This window comes from Aquarana catesbeiana, linkage group LG08 (genome assembly GCF_042186555.1).
Source record: "Aquarana catesbeiana isolate 2022-GZ linkage group LG08, ASM4218655v1, whole genome shotgun sequence".
Taxonomy (NCBI): domain Eukaryota; kingdom Metazoa; phylum Chordata; class Amphibia; order Anura; family Ranidae; genus Aquarana; species Aquarana catesbeiana.
Window position 1 is genome coordinate 279,851,324 of NC_133331.1, and position 17,002 is coordinate 279,868,325.

Genomic DNA, 17,002 nt, shown 5'->3' on the forward strand with positions numbered 1-17,002 from the left:
CCCCCCTCCCTGTCCCCTCCGAGGCTGCAGATGGGCATAGATTCTACTGCACTGATGGCAGTGGTGAGGCTGCAGATGGACACTGATTAGGCTACATTGATGGGCACTGGCTCTTTATTTAAAATTTAAGTTTTTTTCCTGAAACTTCCCTCTCAAAGTGAAGGTACGTGTTATACGCCTGTGCGTGTTATATGCCGATAAATACGGGTATATCCAAATAACACACCCGCGTTCATCCTTAGACTTTCCCCCACACACACGCCACAAAGGCAAGAGAATTCTTGTTGGGCAGTGTATTAGTGCTCGGACGAACACACTTAGCCTGAATTTTAATGGTTCAAAGAATGCCAGGCAAAATGGTCGGCCCTCACGCATGTTCACTTCATCAAATCTGGCCCTCTTTGAAAGAAGTTTGGACACCCATGGTCTATCACATAAAATCCCAATAAAATACATTTACGTTTTTAGTTGTAACATGACAAAATGTGGAAAATGTCAAGGGGTATGAATACTTTTTCAAGGCACCGTACATTCTTTCTATTGACCACTGATGTGAGGGGCATTTTTGCCATTGGCCCCCGAGGAATTGGTTTTGATAAGGGTTCCTTGAGACCTGAAATTTATTTTAGGGGTTCCTCTGGAGTTAAAAGATTGAGAAAGGCTGACTTATATCTTATCTTCACAGCATAATTCTTTCCTATCAGCACCAGCTCCTAGCAAAATTCAAATGTCAAAATGCCCTCAATTCTCACCCTTTTTAGACGTTCTTTCAGCCTTGAAGCTGAATTTGTATTATGAACACGAAGATTTATATATTAAATAATATTTATCAACTAAAACACAGTATGCAGCCGGTTAACCAGTAATTAAATTATACACCTATTAACAGTTGCACTCCTTTACAAACCTCATACTGCCTTCCTAGGCTGTCAGATATATAGTAATATACACGATCTAACATACAATCCCCAATTAAACGATGTGCAATAAATGTTATTTAAATTATTGGCATTTGGTCTTTTCACGCTCCACAGAGCCACTAGTTTGTATCTGAATCCTGATGCCCCTGTGTAGTGTGAAAAGTATATCTTAACTAACAGAAGAAGGTGATGATAGACACTTTACAATAATGACCACTAAAAGATTCTCCAGAACTCAATCTCACCAACAAAGGAGAATATCTGTAATCCATTTTGTCACTTTAGATTGAAATTAATCTGAGCTATGTTTATTAAAGCCTATCTCCGGGTAAGAAACAAAGTTTTCCCATGCAGTGGGGCTGTGCCCACACTGCATGGGTTAACTGCTGATTTTTGTCTAGGGGAGAGCAGAAGGGAGATATACCGTATTTATCGGCGTATAACACGCACTTTTTTCCCCTTAAAATCAGGGGAAAATCGCGGGTGCGTGTTATACGCCGATCCCCTGCGATCCTGACCTGTCAGAATGAAAAAATCGCTGACCGCGATTTGAAAATGGCGCCGCCGGCGGCGAAATACACAGTGCCGGTCCTCCGCTCTTCTCGGCCGCTTTCGGTTTCACTCGAGCGCCGCCCGAACCTAGCCGAGTATACTCGGCTAGTTTCGGATAGCTCCGCTCACCGTCCGAGTGGAGCCGAAAGTGAACGAGAGCCGCCGAGAAGAGCCGAGGACCGGCTCTGTGTATTTCGGCGCCGGCGGCGCCATTTTCAAATCGCGGTCGGCGATTTTGAAGCTCAGAGGCTTCAGCAAGACTGCACTGGGGCAAGGCTGGACTGGGGCAATGCTGGACTGGGGCAATGCTGGACTGGGGCAAGGCTGCACTGACATGGCTGCACTGACATGGCTGCACTGGCAAGGCTGCACTGGCAAGGCTGCACTGGCAAGGCTGCACTGACATGGTTGCACTAGCAAGGCTGCACTGACAAGGCTGCACTGACAAGGCTGCACTGACAAGGCTGCAATGATGGGCATTTAAATGTAAGTTTTTTTCCCTTCAAGTTCCCTCCTAAAAGTTTTTTTTCCTTAAAATTCCCTCCTAAATTGAGGTGCGTGTTATACGCCGGTGCGTGTTATACGCCGATAAATACGTTACTTACCTAAACCACTAATCTTCCCGGCACAAGACCGGTCCGGCACCCGCGTGCTCCAGCGGTCCTGAGTCGTGGATTGTTCCTGACGTCATCAAGCCTTTGGCAGGCTCCATAGACCAGAAACAGTCCACTGCTGGACCGTGGTGGGGAGCGCGGTTTTCTGGTGGAATGTAGGATCCGGTGAGTATAAGCTTTCTCCTCACCCCTGGAGAAAACCAGCAGTTGACCCATGCAGTGCAGTCATAGCCTGACTGCATGGGAAAACTTTTTTTATTTTTTTGTTTGGAGTTGGTCTTACATAGTAAAGCAACAGGTTCACTTAGTTGTTGCCCACAAGATGCTTATATTCACCTTTCCTTCACCCTTCCACTGCTCCATTGGGACCTTTGATATACCAAGTACTTTCAGGTAATCGGGTGTATGTCATTTGCTCAGCTTTCAATGTGATAGTGCTGGCCAGTGGCCATTGAGGCACCAAGTGCTGTCACAGGAAATTAGGTGTCTCTAGCCTCTTGTAAACTCACAAGGCTAGCTCTTTTTGCATATGGCAGCCAAGCAGAGGGCAAGAGAAAGGTATGCGCAGATGGGGAGGGTAGCAATTAACCACTTAAGGACCAGGTCTCTTTTTTAGATGTGTTGTTTACAAGTTTTTTGCTAGAAAATTACTTAGAACCCCCAAACATTATACATTTTTTTTCTAACACCCTAGAGAATAAAATGGCGGTTGTGGCAATACTTTCTGTCACACTGTGTTTTTGAATTAAAAAATAAGACAACTGTAAGGTTAGCCCAATTTTTTTTTATACTGTGAAAGATAATGTTACGCCGAGTAAATTGATACCTAACATGTTCACGCTTCAAAATTGTGGAATGGCGACAAACTTTTAACCTTAAAAATCTCCATAGGCAACGTTTAAAAAATTCTACAGGTTGCATGTTTTGAGTTATAGAGGAGGTCTAGGGCTAGAATTATTGCTCTTGCTCTATTGATCGCATGGATACCTCACATGTGTGGTTTGAACACCGTTTTCATATGCGGGTGCTACTCACATATGCGTTTGTTTCTGCATGCGAGCTCGGCGGGACGGGGCACGTTTAAAAATCTTTTTTTTTTTTTTCTTATTTATTTTACCTTTTATTTTTTATTTTTACACTGTTTTAAAAATAAAATAAGAAATTGTGTCACTTTTTTCCTATTACAAGGAATGTAAACATCCCTTGTAATAGAAAAAAAGCATGACAGGTCCTCTTAAATATGAGATCTTGGGTCAAAAAGACCTCAGATCTCACATTTACACTAAAATGCAATTAAAAAAAAAAAAAAAATTGTCATTTAAAAAAAGGATTTTAAAAAAATGGCCCTTTAAGAGCTAAGGGCATAAGTGACGTTTTGACGTCGCTTCCGCACTGCAATATCATGGAAACGGGTGGGGGCCATCTTCCCCTCACTTGTCTCCATGCACAGCCACAGAGAGGACCGGATCGCCTCCGCTGCTGCCAACGGCTCCGGTAAGTGGCAGAGATTACCGGAGCGTGGCGGGAGGGGGGGGGCCCCTCTCCCGCCGCCGATAAAAGTGATCTCGCGGTGAATCCACCACAGAGACCACTTTAATCCTGTAGCGGACCGCCGGCCCGAACACAAGGATACCGGGGTTATGGAAGCAAGCTGCTGCCATAACAAAGTGAGGACGTATATCGACGTTCGGCGGTCCGGAAGTGGTTAAATGAACTTGTTGCTTTGCCTAGTATGAGGGTTCAGTTGTAGACATTAACAAATGTGTGGCTGCACCTGCCAATTCCAGACACCTCTGTTGTGGTGCATCTCTGTGTGTGAATTTTTCCACTGTTTTCCATCAAGACATCCACTTGATTATGTAGTGCACTTTTTACTGCGGCAGATTATCCAGAATGTAAAAACCAATGACATTCATCCCTGCCCATTGAAGGGCTTAAAATGTTATCATTCCCCACCACACGCCCATATAAACGTACAGTAGGGGAGATTTTGGATGGGAATTGGTTGACCAGCCAGTATGCAAGCGTGTAACTATGACCATAGCAGCTGCTACAGCGAATTAATATTTTGAAGGTCAGTAAAAGTGTTAAAAAAAAAGTCACTGTCTTGCTTTTGTCCACATTCCTCCCGTTAAGGAGTCTTCACTTGATGACTTTGGTGTAAAGAATTACAAAAATAGACAATTCAGGCGCTATGCAATGATTCTCAGTTCATAAATGGTGAAATAAAACTGGAATTCCGTGCTGCTGGGAGGTGAAATGTAAGCACCAATGTTGGTGCCACTGCCCAAGCATTGGAAATCAGACGACATCCTATGATGAAACGCGTAAGGCGGAGCTACGCACACATGTCACTTCCAGTTTAGCCAGGCTCCAGTCGGTGGAATGCACGATGACCTAGAGCGCTCGTTTTTTAAGAAAAGCGGATTCGGGTTGATGTTTACCACCCATTTATCTAAAGAAATGTTGTTTTTAAGAAATTAGATTTGTTAATAAAAGTATTATACGGAATTACACTATTGGAGCCCATCTCTTTTCTATATAAGGACACACTATCGGGGTCATAACTAAGGAAACCACTACCCCCGGACCCAGGGAAAAACAGGATATCAAAGATTGTCCCTTGAGGGCCTGGAGGCTCTGGCTTTCCTAGGATGAGCTATAGGAAGGAATGATCGGTCCGGCAGCCTGCCGCACACTCACCACATGCGATTTGCCCCTGCAGGGGTGCCAGGATCTGGTGAGTAGGGATACAATGTGGGAGGACAACAGTCACTTTATCACTCTGGCACAAGGATTGGAACCAAGCACAACCACAAGTCACTTTGAATACTGCACAAGTCACCAGAAAAATTGTGTTATGATCTTTATACTGGACTGTTTATTTACATATATATTTTATTTTTTATTATCCTCTGGTTTTTGCACAGTGCTCGGTGAAGCACTTAAAACACATTGGGGGTTATTTACGAAAGGCAAAATTGCACTGAAAGTGCACTTGGAAGTGCAGTCGCTGTGAATCCGAGGGGGACATGCAAGGAAAATAAAAAACAGCATTTTAGCTTGCACATGATTGAATGATAAAATCAGCAGAGCTTCCCCTCATTTCAGATCTACCCCTCAGATTTACAGCGACTGTACTTCCAAGTGCACTTTCAGTGTAATTTCAAGTGCACTTTGCACTTGTAGTTTGCGCTTGTAGTGCAAAATGGATTTGCCTTTCGTAAATAACCCCCATTATCACTCTAATGCCCTGTACACACGGTCGGACATTCCGACAACAAAATCCTAGGATTTTTTCCGACAGATGTTGGCTCAAACTTGTCTTGCATACACACGGTCACACAAAGTTGTCAGAAAATCCGATCGTTCTGAACGCGGTGACATAAAACACGTATGTTGGGACTATAAACGGGGCAGTAGCCAATAGCTTTCATCTCTTAATTTATTCTGAGCATGCGTGGCACTTTGCGCGTCGGATTTGTGTACACACGATCGGAATTTCCGGATTTTGTTGTCGGAAAATTTTATAGCCTGCTCTCAAACTTTGTGTGTCGGAAAATCCGATGGAAAATGTGTGATGGAGCCTACACACGGTAGGAATTTCCGACAACAAGGTCCTATCACACATTTTCCGTCGGAAAATCCGACCGTGTGTACGGGGCATTAGTGTGATCATAAACCTTTGTATGAGGTGGACTTCATCTGATTGCACTCACAACTAATAGAGGGCATTTTAGGAATAAAAACATTTATAGTAGATGTTGGTAATTTGGTGGTAACGCACGTAGTGGGTAATTGATAAATGCACCTACGGTATTTCACCCAGGAAATTATTGTAATAAGTGGAGCTTGTGAGCACACATTGTTTTAGATGATTTGTGATATTTTTACCACAGTGCACATTTGCCTGTGAAGGGTGATTCACTAGATATATATATGCTTCCTTGTGCCTGACAGCGGGGGATCACAGGACAGTGGTACAGCGGGACCAGGGGCAATGGGTCCAGCGTTCAGATTTTCTGTAAAGGTGAACTTAACACTTTAAACCACTTGCCGGCCGCCGCACGCCAATGTACGTCCTTACTTTGGTGACGGATATCATTGTTATGGCAGCAGCTAGCTGCCATAACCCCAGTATCCCGTGTTCAGCCAGCGGTCAGCTACAAGATCAAAGTGGTCTCTGCAGTGTATTCACTGCGAGATCACTTTTATCGGTGGCGGGAGAGGGCCCCCCCTCCCGCCGCGATCTGGTGCCCTCCGCCGCTTACCGGAGCCGTCGGCAGCGGCAGAGGCGATCGCGTCCGTCTCAATTGCTGTGTATGGAGACGAGTGAGGGGAAGATGGCCCCCAACCGTCTCCATGACACTGCAGGGCGAAAGCGACGTCAAAACGTCATTTCCGCCCATACGTCTTAAAGGCACATTTTCTGTTGTAATTTTTTCAAATGACAAATTTTTATTTATTTTTTTATTGCATTTAAGTCCAAATATGAGATCTGAGAACTTTTTGACCCCAGATCTCATATTTAAGAGGACCTGTCATGCTTTTTTCTGTTACAAGGGATGTTTACTTTCCTTGTAATAGTTATAAAAGTGCCCCAATTTTTTTTTTTTTTTTTAAAACAGTGTAAAAATAAATAAAATCAAGTAAAATAAATTAAAAAAAAAAAAATTTTAAACGCCCTGTCCCGCCGAGCTCGCGCACAGAAGCGAACACATACGTGAGTAGCGCCCGCATATGAAAATGGCGGTCACACCACACACGTGAGGTATCGCCGCAATCGTTAGAGCGAGAGCAATAATTCTAGCCCTGGACCTCCTCTGTAACTCAAAACATGCAACCTGTAGAATTTTTTAAACGTCATCTATGGAGATTTTTGAGGGTAAAAGTTTGACGCCATTCCATGAGCGGGCGCAATTTTGAAGCGTGACATGTTGGGTATCAATTTACTTGGCGTAACATTATATTTCACAATATAAAAGAAATTGGGCTAACTTTACTGTTGTCTTATTTTTTTATTCAAAAAAGTGAATTTTTTTCCAAAAAAAGTGCGCTTGTAAGACCGCTGCGCAAATACAGTGTGAAAAAAGTATTGAAATGACTGCCATTTATTCTCTAGGGTGTTAGAAAAAAAATATATATATATAATGTTTGGGGGTTTTAAGTAATTTTCTAGCTAAAAAACCTGTTTTAAACTTGTAAACACCAAAATCTCAAAACGAGGCTGGTCCTTAAGTGGTTAAAGCGGTTGTAAACCGCTGGTTGTTTTTTTGGGGTTTTTTTTTCAGACCTGCAAGGTAAAGGCATAATGTGCTAATATGCAATCGCATACTAGCACATTATGTGAAACTTACCCAAAAACGAAGCCTTCCAGCAATGTGATGTAATCGCTGGAGGCAGTGTGTCCATCTTCACCCGGTCTTCCTTCCAGGTCCGCAGTCTCCGGCTGTGTGACAAGCCAGAGCCGTGATGACATCACTGCCACGCATGCGGGCAGGAGCCGTCATTCACGGCACAAATATGTGAAGGAACGGCACAGGTAGCCGTTCCTTCGGAGCGCATGCGCCAATGACGTCATCAGCTGCATGTAATGTAAATATCTCCCTCCTAAACAGTACATGTTTAGGAGATATTTACAGTACCTATAGGTAAGCCTTATTATAGGCTTACATATAGGTACAAATTATGTCTTTGAGTTTACTTCCTCTTCAAGAAAACCATCCTTCAGCAATTGTCCGCATCCAGGAGAGAAGAGTACATGTGTGAACCACAATTTTTTCACGCATTCTCCAGAAGTGGATGTATGCCTACCAAATTCAGACTATCGATGTTGGATGGTAATTGCATGCTGCAGCTACAAAATCTCCTTATGTTAATAAACATGCACACTCATTTTACCTACAAACAATCGAGTAGATTCCATTGGTGCCTTCTTTATCCCACCATTCAACATCAGTTCCACACCTACGTGTTTTCAAAGTCCTGAAGGATGCAGGTGGTTGATGCTTTGGGGCTCCCTGTAATAAAGACCCTTTTTCTGCATGCTAGTGGTCGGGCAACTCAAAGCAAAGCATTGGGATTGATTTACTAAAACTGGACAGTGCAAAATCTGGTACAGCTCTGCATAGAAACCAATCAGCTCCCAGGTTTTTTTTTGTTTTTTAAGAGGTGAACAAGCTAAAATAAGAAGCTAATTGGCTACCATCTCGATCTGCACTAGATTTTGCACTCTCCAGTTTTAGTACATCAACCACATTGTCTCATCTATATATTCATCTCCCAGGATGAGGAAAAGCACCACGCTTGTCATAATATTATCTTGCATTCAGGACTTCTAGTTCGCATGACACTTTCATAAATTGAGGGCCCAAAAATAGTGTTGATTAATATACCAGCTTCAGAATGTTTAAATAAATTAAATTTTATGAAGTGCTTAGTACAATTCATGAATTGTTTTTAGATTACAATATTGCAACTTTCAAAACTTCCACCCTTTTTTTCTCTCACAATAAATGTTATATTGTGTTTTTAAGCTCTCAGGAGGGTTACAGCGGTAAAGAAATGTTCCAGCCACTGCAGCCCTATCCAGGCCGTGTAATTAACAGGTAAAAACCCCAGCTCGCTCCATCCAAGCCACGCCCCAATGTATTTCGCCCCGCCCCTGGGGCTTAATCATGGAGGTCAGGACGGACTCACTCCCAGCCTACACCCTTATAGCGGATTTCACCTTACGGGACTACAGTAGCTGTGGGCGGGCCCCTAGGCTACATTTGAGGTCTCTGAGGGGTTAGCTTAGATGACCTATGGAACAGCCCAGGATCTCACTCAACCTGTTTATGCTTCCAAACAACCTGCAAGGACGAAATATGACATCATATGATAACTGAAGGGCCGCAGTTAGCGCTTACATCCAAATTTACTTGAAAAAAAAAATAGATTGCATGTTTTGGCACTTCTGTAAGGCTTCAAAAACAAGAACCCAACTAGAAGACTCCTATATAGGAACTTGCATAGTAACGGGAGGCTACACAGTGCTAGTCTAACAAGGACCAACAACACTCACAAATCGTTCCCTACTAGGGCTAGATTGCAGAGTTGGGGGAAAGAGGGAGTCGGAGGGTGAAACGCTCTTCTCATTTTTGCTAGATCCATAAAATTGCTTGTGGTTGTAAACCTCAGACATAGGTTCTATAGAGTGTACTTGTCTCAATTAAAAGCACTAAGTGTAATTTCTGTCTGCTGCCTCTTGCTCTGATATCAGCATGAGTCACGTCTGACAAGTTTTCCTGAGACCAGGGGAAAAAAAGGTGACAGGTGACAGGGGAGGGACCCCCAGCACACAGCCTCAGCTCTGTTCCTGTGAGCTGTGAAGGTGGGGGGGGGGGGTGTGTGTCTCTACCCTCCAATCAGCTCTCCTCACTGAGCTCTGCAGAGTGTAACTTCAGCTCTCTGCCCCTTTTTTCTGAACTCATATGCAGCGTACACGGACTTTTCGACCGGACTGGTCCGACGGACTTTCGGCGGACTTTCCGAACAAACAGACTTGCCTACACACGATCGCACCAAAGTCCGACGGATTCGTACGTGATGACGTACGACCGGACTAAAATAAGGAAGTTGATAGCCAGTAACAAATAGCTGCCCTAGCGTTGGTTTTCATCCGTCGGACCAGCACACAGACAGACAGACTTTTCGATAGGAACTGGGTCCGTCAGATTTCCGACCGAAAAAGTCCGCTGCAGGTCCGATGAAGCCCACACACGGTCGAATTGTCCACCGGACCAGTGCGGTCGAAAAGTCCGCTCGTGTGTACGCGGCATAAGAGGAGCTTATAAATTCAGCTCTTTGGACGGATGTAGAGAGTAGAAAACCGCAAGATAGACAGGTGCAATTTATGCAGGAGGATTTGTTTAATCTCTGTGTATCACTTGAGGATAGTCTCTTCAATGGGTACAGTGCCGATCCTGACCTCCCTGGGGCCCTAAGCAAAATTCTGCTAAGGGGCCCTCTACCTGACCCGTGATGCCGTGAGCTATGTAAACCATTTGCCATTGCCACACAGTAACACCTGACACTTCAGTGCTCCCAATACAATCCTGTCTCCCTAGAGAGCCTCCCCTTACATCAGGGTCCCCAGAGAGCCCCTCCTTACATCAGGGTCCCCAGAGAGTCTCCCCCTACATCAGGGTCCCCAGAGAGCATCCCCCTACATCAAGGTCCCCAGAGAGCATCCCCCTACATTAGGGTCCCCAGAGAGCCTCCCCTTACATCAGGGTCCCCAGAGAGCCTCCCCTTACATCAGGGTCCCCAGAGAGCCCCTCCTTACATCAGGGTCCCCAGAGAGCCTCCCCTTACATGAGGGTCCCCAGAGAGCCCCTCCTTACATCAGGCTCCCCAGAGAGCCTCCCTACTTACATCAGGGTCCCCAGAGAGCTTCCACCTACATTAGGTTTCCCAGAGAGCCCCCCCTTACATCAGGGTCTCCAGAGAGCCTCCCCTTACATCAGGGTCCCCAGATTGCCTTCCCTTACACCAGGATCCCCAGAGAGCCCCCCCTTACACCAGGGTCCCCAGAGAGCCCCCCCCCTTACATTAGTGTCCCCAGAGAACCCCCCTCTTACATTAGTGTCCCCAGAGGGCCCCCTCTTACATCAGTATCCCCAGAGGGCCCTGTCCTTATATTAGTGTCCCCAAAGAGCCCCCCTCTTACATTAGTGTCCCCAGAGGCCCCCCTCTTACATCAGTGTTTCCAGAAGGCCCCTTCCTTACATTAGTGTCCCCAAACAACTGACTCCCTCCTTGCAGAGGTTCCCCTGTACCTGGCTGGTGGAGGTGGGAGGCGGCGATCAGCAGCTCTATGGTGTCCACAGGCAGGGGGATCTCCCTGGGGCTAGTAGTTCTATCTCTGAATGTATACAGCGGCGAGGGGAGGGGCCTCAAACCCGGGCATCAGCAACAGTGTTTAAGCAGAGTGAAAGTGAAACTGATACCTGCCGGGTCAGAGGCCCCTCCCTTCTCCTCTCCACTGTATACAGTGACACTAGAGAGAGTACTACAAGCCCCAGGGAGATCCCGCCGCCCACACAGGCACCATAGAGCTGCCGATCACCGCCTTCCACCTCCTCCCACTTCTCCCTACTGCACTCTAAACAGCCAGCCAGAGGTGCAGGGGGGATGCTGGGTCTGGGGGCCCCACGCAGTTTGCGGGGCCCTATGCAGCTTGCGTAGTAAACGTATAGGGCGGATCAGCTCTGACTGAGTATATGGAAGGGCTTACAACCACTTTTAACCACTTCAATACCAGGCACTTATATACCTTCCTGCCCAAGCCAATTTTCAGCTTTCTGCGCTGTCGCTGTTTAAATGACAATTGCGCGGTCATGCTACACTGTACCCAAACAGAGTTTTTATCATTTTGTTCCCACAAATAGAGCTTTCTTTTGGTGGTATTTGATCACCTCTGCGGTTTTTATTTTTTGCTAAACAAATAAAAAAAGACCGAGAATTAAAAAAAAAAAAAAGTTTTGCTTTTGTTTCTGTTATAAAATTTTGTAAATAAATAAGTTTTCTCCTTCACTGATGGGCACTGATAAGGCGGCACCAATGAGCGGGCACTGACAGGCACAGGTAGGCGGCACTGATATGCAGCATTGATGGGCACTCATGGGTGACACTGGTGGGCACTGAAGGGCTGCAAAAATAGGTACTTATGGGTGGCACTGCTGGGCATTGATAGGCATCCCTGGTGGCACTTGCAGTGGTAGGCATTGTGAGTGGGCACTGATTGGCAGCTGCCTGGGCATTGATTAGAAGCTGCCTTGGCACAGATTTGCATTTTCCTGGTGGTCTAGGGGGGGGCATACCCCCTGGTCCAGTGTGGATGGCCATCCTGGGTGGCATCCGAGGGGGGCTGCGCTGATAAACAATCAGCACAGACCCCCCCTGTCAGGAGAGCCACCGATCGACTCTCCTCTACTCGCATCTGTCAGACGCGAGTGAGGAAAAGCCGATCAATGGCTTTTCCTGCTTACATCATGATCAGCCGTGATTGGACACAGCTGATCACGTGGTAAAGAGCCTCCGTCAGACTGACACACCGCACCACCGATCGCCGCGATGCGCATCCCCACGGGCATGCGGCGTCTGTTATCCTGCAGGATGTCATATGACGCCCAGTCAGGATAACTGAACCACCGCCCGGCTGTCATTCTGCTATAGGCCAGGCGGGAAGTGGTTAAAGAAGAAGTAAACCGCAGGGTTATTATTTTTCTTTTCTGACTGCAAAGTAAAGCCTTAATTTGCTAGTATGCATCGCATACTAGCACATTATGTGAAACTTACCTGCAAATGAAGCTCTCCACCAATGCATTGCCACCGCTGGAGGCTGCATCCATCTTCCTACCGGGTCTGCGGACTCCAGCTGTGTGACTTGCCGGAGCCGCGTGACATCACTCCCGCACATGAACGCGGGAGCCGCCGGTTGCGGCACAGGGCTCTGAAGGAACAGTATGGGTGGCCGATCCTTCAGAGCACATGCACCGATGACGTCATCAACTGCATATATAGTAAATATCTCCTAAACAGCCACATTTAGGAGATGTTTACAGCACCTATAGGTAAGTCTTATTATAGGCTTACCTATAGGTACAATTCATGTATGGGAGTTTACATCCACTTTAATTACTCAGTCTAGCCATATGCGGATCTTCGATTGTACTATGCAAGTTTATTTGGGGAGTTATGAATCCCAGAGGTGGCATGCACCCCCAGCTAAGGTGGACACAGTGGAGAACACAGGGGCATTATTGTTGTTTCTTAAAAGAGAATCACAATGATTTTGGTCTTTAGAAGTCAGCAAGTACAGTTACAGCGTATAAAAGCATCTCAATACACGCTCACCACCCCCTAATACTAATCGCTGCAGTAGTTCAGCTAAAAAAAAAAAAAAAAAAAAAATGAATCGAAAAGCTGAATTTATGTATCAATTTAAGGCAGTCCTCTTTTGGGTGTCCAGGTCACTGCCAGGGTGATGTGGACACTTTCCATTGGCTTTCCAGAGGCGGGGTCCTCTCAGGCTCCAGAGTTGCAGAAATGTAATGATATCATAAAAAGAAGCCCGGTTCCCATTGGCTGTCCAGCAGCAGGGTTCTCTCAGGCTCCAGAATTGCAAAATGTAATGAAAAGGGGACCAGTTCCCATTGGCTGTCCAGCAGCAGGGTTCTCTCAGGCTCCAGAATTGCAGAAATGTAACGATGACATGAAAAGGGGACCGGTTCTCATTAACTTTCCAGCAGCTGGGTCCTCAAAGGCTTCAGAATTGCAGAAATGTGATGGCGTAAAAAGGGGACCAGTTCCAATTAGATATCCAGCGGCAGAGTTCTCTCAGGCTCCAGACCTGCAGAATCATAATGATGTCATGAAAAGGGGACCGGTCAGCACAGATACTGACTGCAATGCAGGATTGTTGCTCTCTGCAAAAAAATGAGGTTGGAGGCGTTTAATAAAAAATTGTGAATGGATGGGAAGGGATCCAAGTTTGCCCAGAGATGGGCTTTAAGTTGGTTTTCTGTAGGAGAAAAAATAAATCAACATGCCATTTAAAGAGGGGTTCCCAACCTTCATATTTTCCCTAAGTCCGTGCAAGTTCTGGAACAGCGAAGCTGAACTTGCCTGCAGCCTGAAAGTCAGAGAGTGACTGCTGTATGGGGAAGTATTCCTTTTAAAGAACAATTGCGAGTACGGCTCCATTCACACTTGTGCGACATGCCATGCAACTTTGGACATCAATGTCGCATGCCAAGTCGCAGCCCATTCTTTTCAGTGGCACCCATTCAAATCGGAGCGACTTTGAAATGGTGCCTGCACTACTTTGATACAGAGAGTTTAAAGTTGCATCAAAAATCATGCAATTTTGGAGTTGGACTAGTCTGAATGGAGCCTTACACAGGAAAGTAGTCAGGGAACCACTTGTGCCAACCTTAAGGGCCCTTTCACACTGGGGCGGGTGCGGCGTCGGCAGTAAAACGCCGCTATACCACGTTATTCGGACGATAGCGGGGCGGTTTTACCCCCCGCTAGCGGCCGAGAAAGGGTTAATAACCACCGCAAAGCACCTCTGCAGTGGCGCTTTGCCGGTGGTATAGCCACGCTGTCCCATTGATTTCAATGGGCAGGAGCGGTGGAGGAGCGGTATACACTCCGCTCCTTCACCGCTCCGAAGATGCTGCTAGCAGGACTTTTTTTCCCGTCCTGCTAGCGCACCGCTCCCCTCGGGGCTTTCACACTGAAGACACAGCAGCGGCACTTTCAGGTCGGTTTGCAGGCGCTATTATTAGCGCAATAGCGCCTGCAAACCGCCCCAGTGTGAAAGGGCCCTAACCTGAGTGATATCCTACTGCCAAAATCTAGGGGGCACCTTGCGGGGTCCTTTAACATTTCCCTCGCTCTGCTTCCTGTTATCTCCAATCAAATTCAAACTTCCTATTCTGGTCTATTTGAAGGTTATAAAATACCACTTACTGTAATTCTGATGTTTTTTTATGTGCAAGACAGCAAGAAGCATTCAATGGGCGTGTCTGAGAACTGCTCTCTTCTATCAGAAGTGGGTGTTCCAAGCTCACTAAAACAAAAAGGGGAGCAGGTTGGACTGGAACGCTACAGTGACTATTGTCTATTCACTCATGGTCTTATAATATTAATTAGAGACGCCCAAATCCAAAGTTTCCCAGCCGTAGTTCATGTCTCCGCCCCTCCAGCAACACCATGACAAAGGCGTTCCTCTCACAGCATAGCTATAAAAATAATTGGGTCTAAAGAATGAGGAATCTCCTTCCTCTGATATCAGCATGAGTCGCTTCTGACAAATTTTCCTGACACTGCCGCGTACACACGATCGGACTTCTCGTTGGAAAAAGATATGACAGCTTTTCCAATGGGATTCCGCTCAAGTGTGCCTTGCATACACACGGTCACGCAAAAGTTAGCTGAAATTACGACCGCCAAGAACGCGGTGACGTACAACACTACGACGAGCCCAGAAAAATGAAGTTCAATGCTTCCGAGCATGCGTAGGGATTTTGCGCGTCGGAATAGCCACAGACGATCGCATTTTCGGATAGGAACTTTTCCAGATCGAAAAATTGAGAACCTGCTCTCAATCTTTTGCTTGCTGGAATTCGGCCAGCAAAAATCAGATGGAGCATACACACGGTCGCATTTTCCGACGAAAAACTCTCATCGGTCTTTTGTGGGCCGAAATGCCGATCGTGTGTACGCAGCATTAGAGAGATAAAGGTGACAGGGAAAGAAAGCTCCAGCACACAGCCTGTGACTGACACCCTCAGCTCTGTGTGCTGTGTGAAGGGGGGTGCGTCTCTTCCTTCCAATCAGCTCACAGAGCTCTCCTTCAGGATGTAACTTCAGCTTTCACCCTCTGCTTTTCAGAGCTGAGTGATCCTGTGTATATTCTACACTTTGAATGGATGTAGGGGACAGATGCTGTAGATAAACAGGTACAACCTATGTACGGAGATTTGTTCCATCAATGTGGATCACATGTGTATAGTCACTTCATTGAGTATATGTAAGGGTTTACAACATCTTTGAAGTGGTTATAAACCTCAGACATAAAATATGAACAAAGCAAATACCCTTATATTATGTACTTGTCTTAATTAGGAGCACTGAGTGTAATTCCTGTCTGCTGCTTAATTCCTCTATCAGCAAGTGTCACTTCTGACAAGTTTTCCTGACACCAACAGAAAAATAGTGATAGTGGAGGAACCTCCAGCACGCAGCCTGTGATTGACAGCCTCAGCTCTGTTTCTATGCTAAGGGGGGGGGGGGGGGTGTCCCTTCCCTCCAATCAGCTATCAGATCTCTCCTCACTAAGTTCTGCAGAGTTTCCTGCACCCCACCGTTTTCTGAAAGCTCAGACAAGCTTGCTGCCCGCCCGCCTTCATATGACGGCGGGACGGTGCAGCTGTTGTTCTGGGCCGCCGTCATACGACGGCGCAGCCTTCCAGGCAGCCCAGGGGGAGCGCGCGCGCCGCATCGCTCGGTAATCAGCTTCTTACAAGCTAGAAGCTGATTGGTTATCATTCTTAGTAAATGTCCTTCAATGTGCTATACTCAGCCCTAATTACTGTCTACAGAGGAGTGGGGAGAAGAAGAGATTGTTGAAATGAGCAAGCAAGGAGAATCTGGGACTGTTTTCTGGCGCACCCAGGCGAAAATTAAACATTTATTCAGTCTTCAATTAAAGGGTCAGTCCTCCCAAAACTGGTATTTCAGCATTTGGTAGATGATAGAGAGTTAAACCTCTGACATTTTTTTTTTCTATCTCTTGGGGACTCTGGTGAGATCTCTGAGAGTTCCCGGCTCTGCACATCTACTGTGGGATTGGGGCTACCATTGTAGATTTTATTGTTTTACTTAATATTACTGAAAATGTAATATAAAGAGGAGCCGGAACACACAAAACTCCTAGCTAACAAGCGTCTGACACTTTATACCTCCTGTTCTGGGCCAGTCCCTACTTTAGCCATTATCACAGCCCTGATGAAGGTGGAGACACTGCCCTTGAAATGCGTTGGCCCTACTCATTACCTGTGAACAGTGAACTGCAATAAACCTTTTTTAACCACTTCAGTACCGCACTATAGCCAAAAGGCTACAGTGGGGGGGTACTATAGTTCTGTGAGGGCGCCCAGTGATAGCAGCCCTTTAACATGTGATCAGCTGTGTCCAATCACATGTAAACAGACTTGCTGATTATTGGCAGTCCTTTCCTCATAGGCTGTGTCTGTGTAAGGAAAGAAGTGCCAATAACCGACAACCCTGTCAGCACACTCTTTAAACTGATAATCAGGGCACTGATCATCAGTGTCCTGATAATCAGTGCTGCCTATTAGT

The 17,002-nt window shown here is 46.0% G+C and overlaps 1 protein-coding gene across 1 annotated transcript in view; it reads left to right on the forward strand.

The window, feature by feature from the left end:
• The window catches only part of LOC141106752 (uncharacterized), a 122,623-nt gene that overhangs the window by 79,825 nt on the left and 25,796 nt on the right, over positions 1 to 17,002 (forward strand). Inside the window, exon 15 of the mRNA XM_073597678.1 lies at positions 8,623 to 8,694. Coding sequence (XP_073453779.1) covers positions 8,623 to 8,694 — 72 coding nt within the window. The remainder of the gene's footprint in view (positions 1 to 8,622; positions 8,695 to 17,002) is intronic.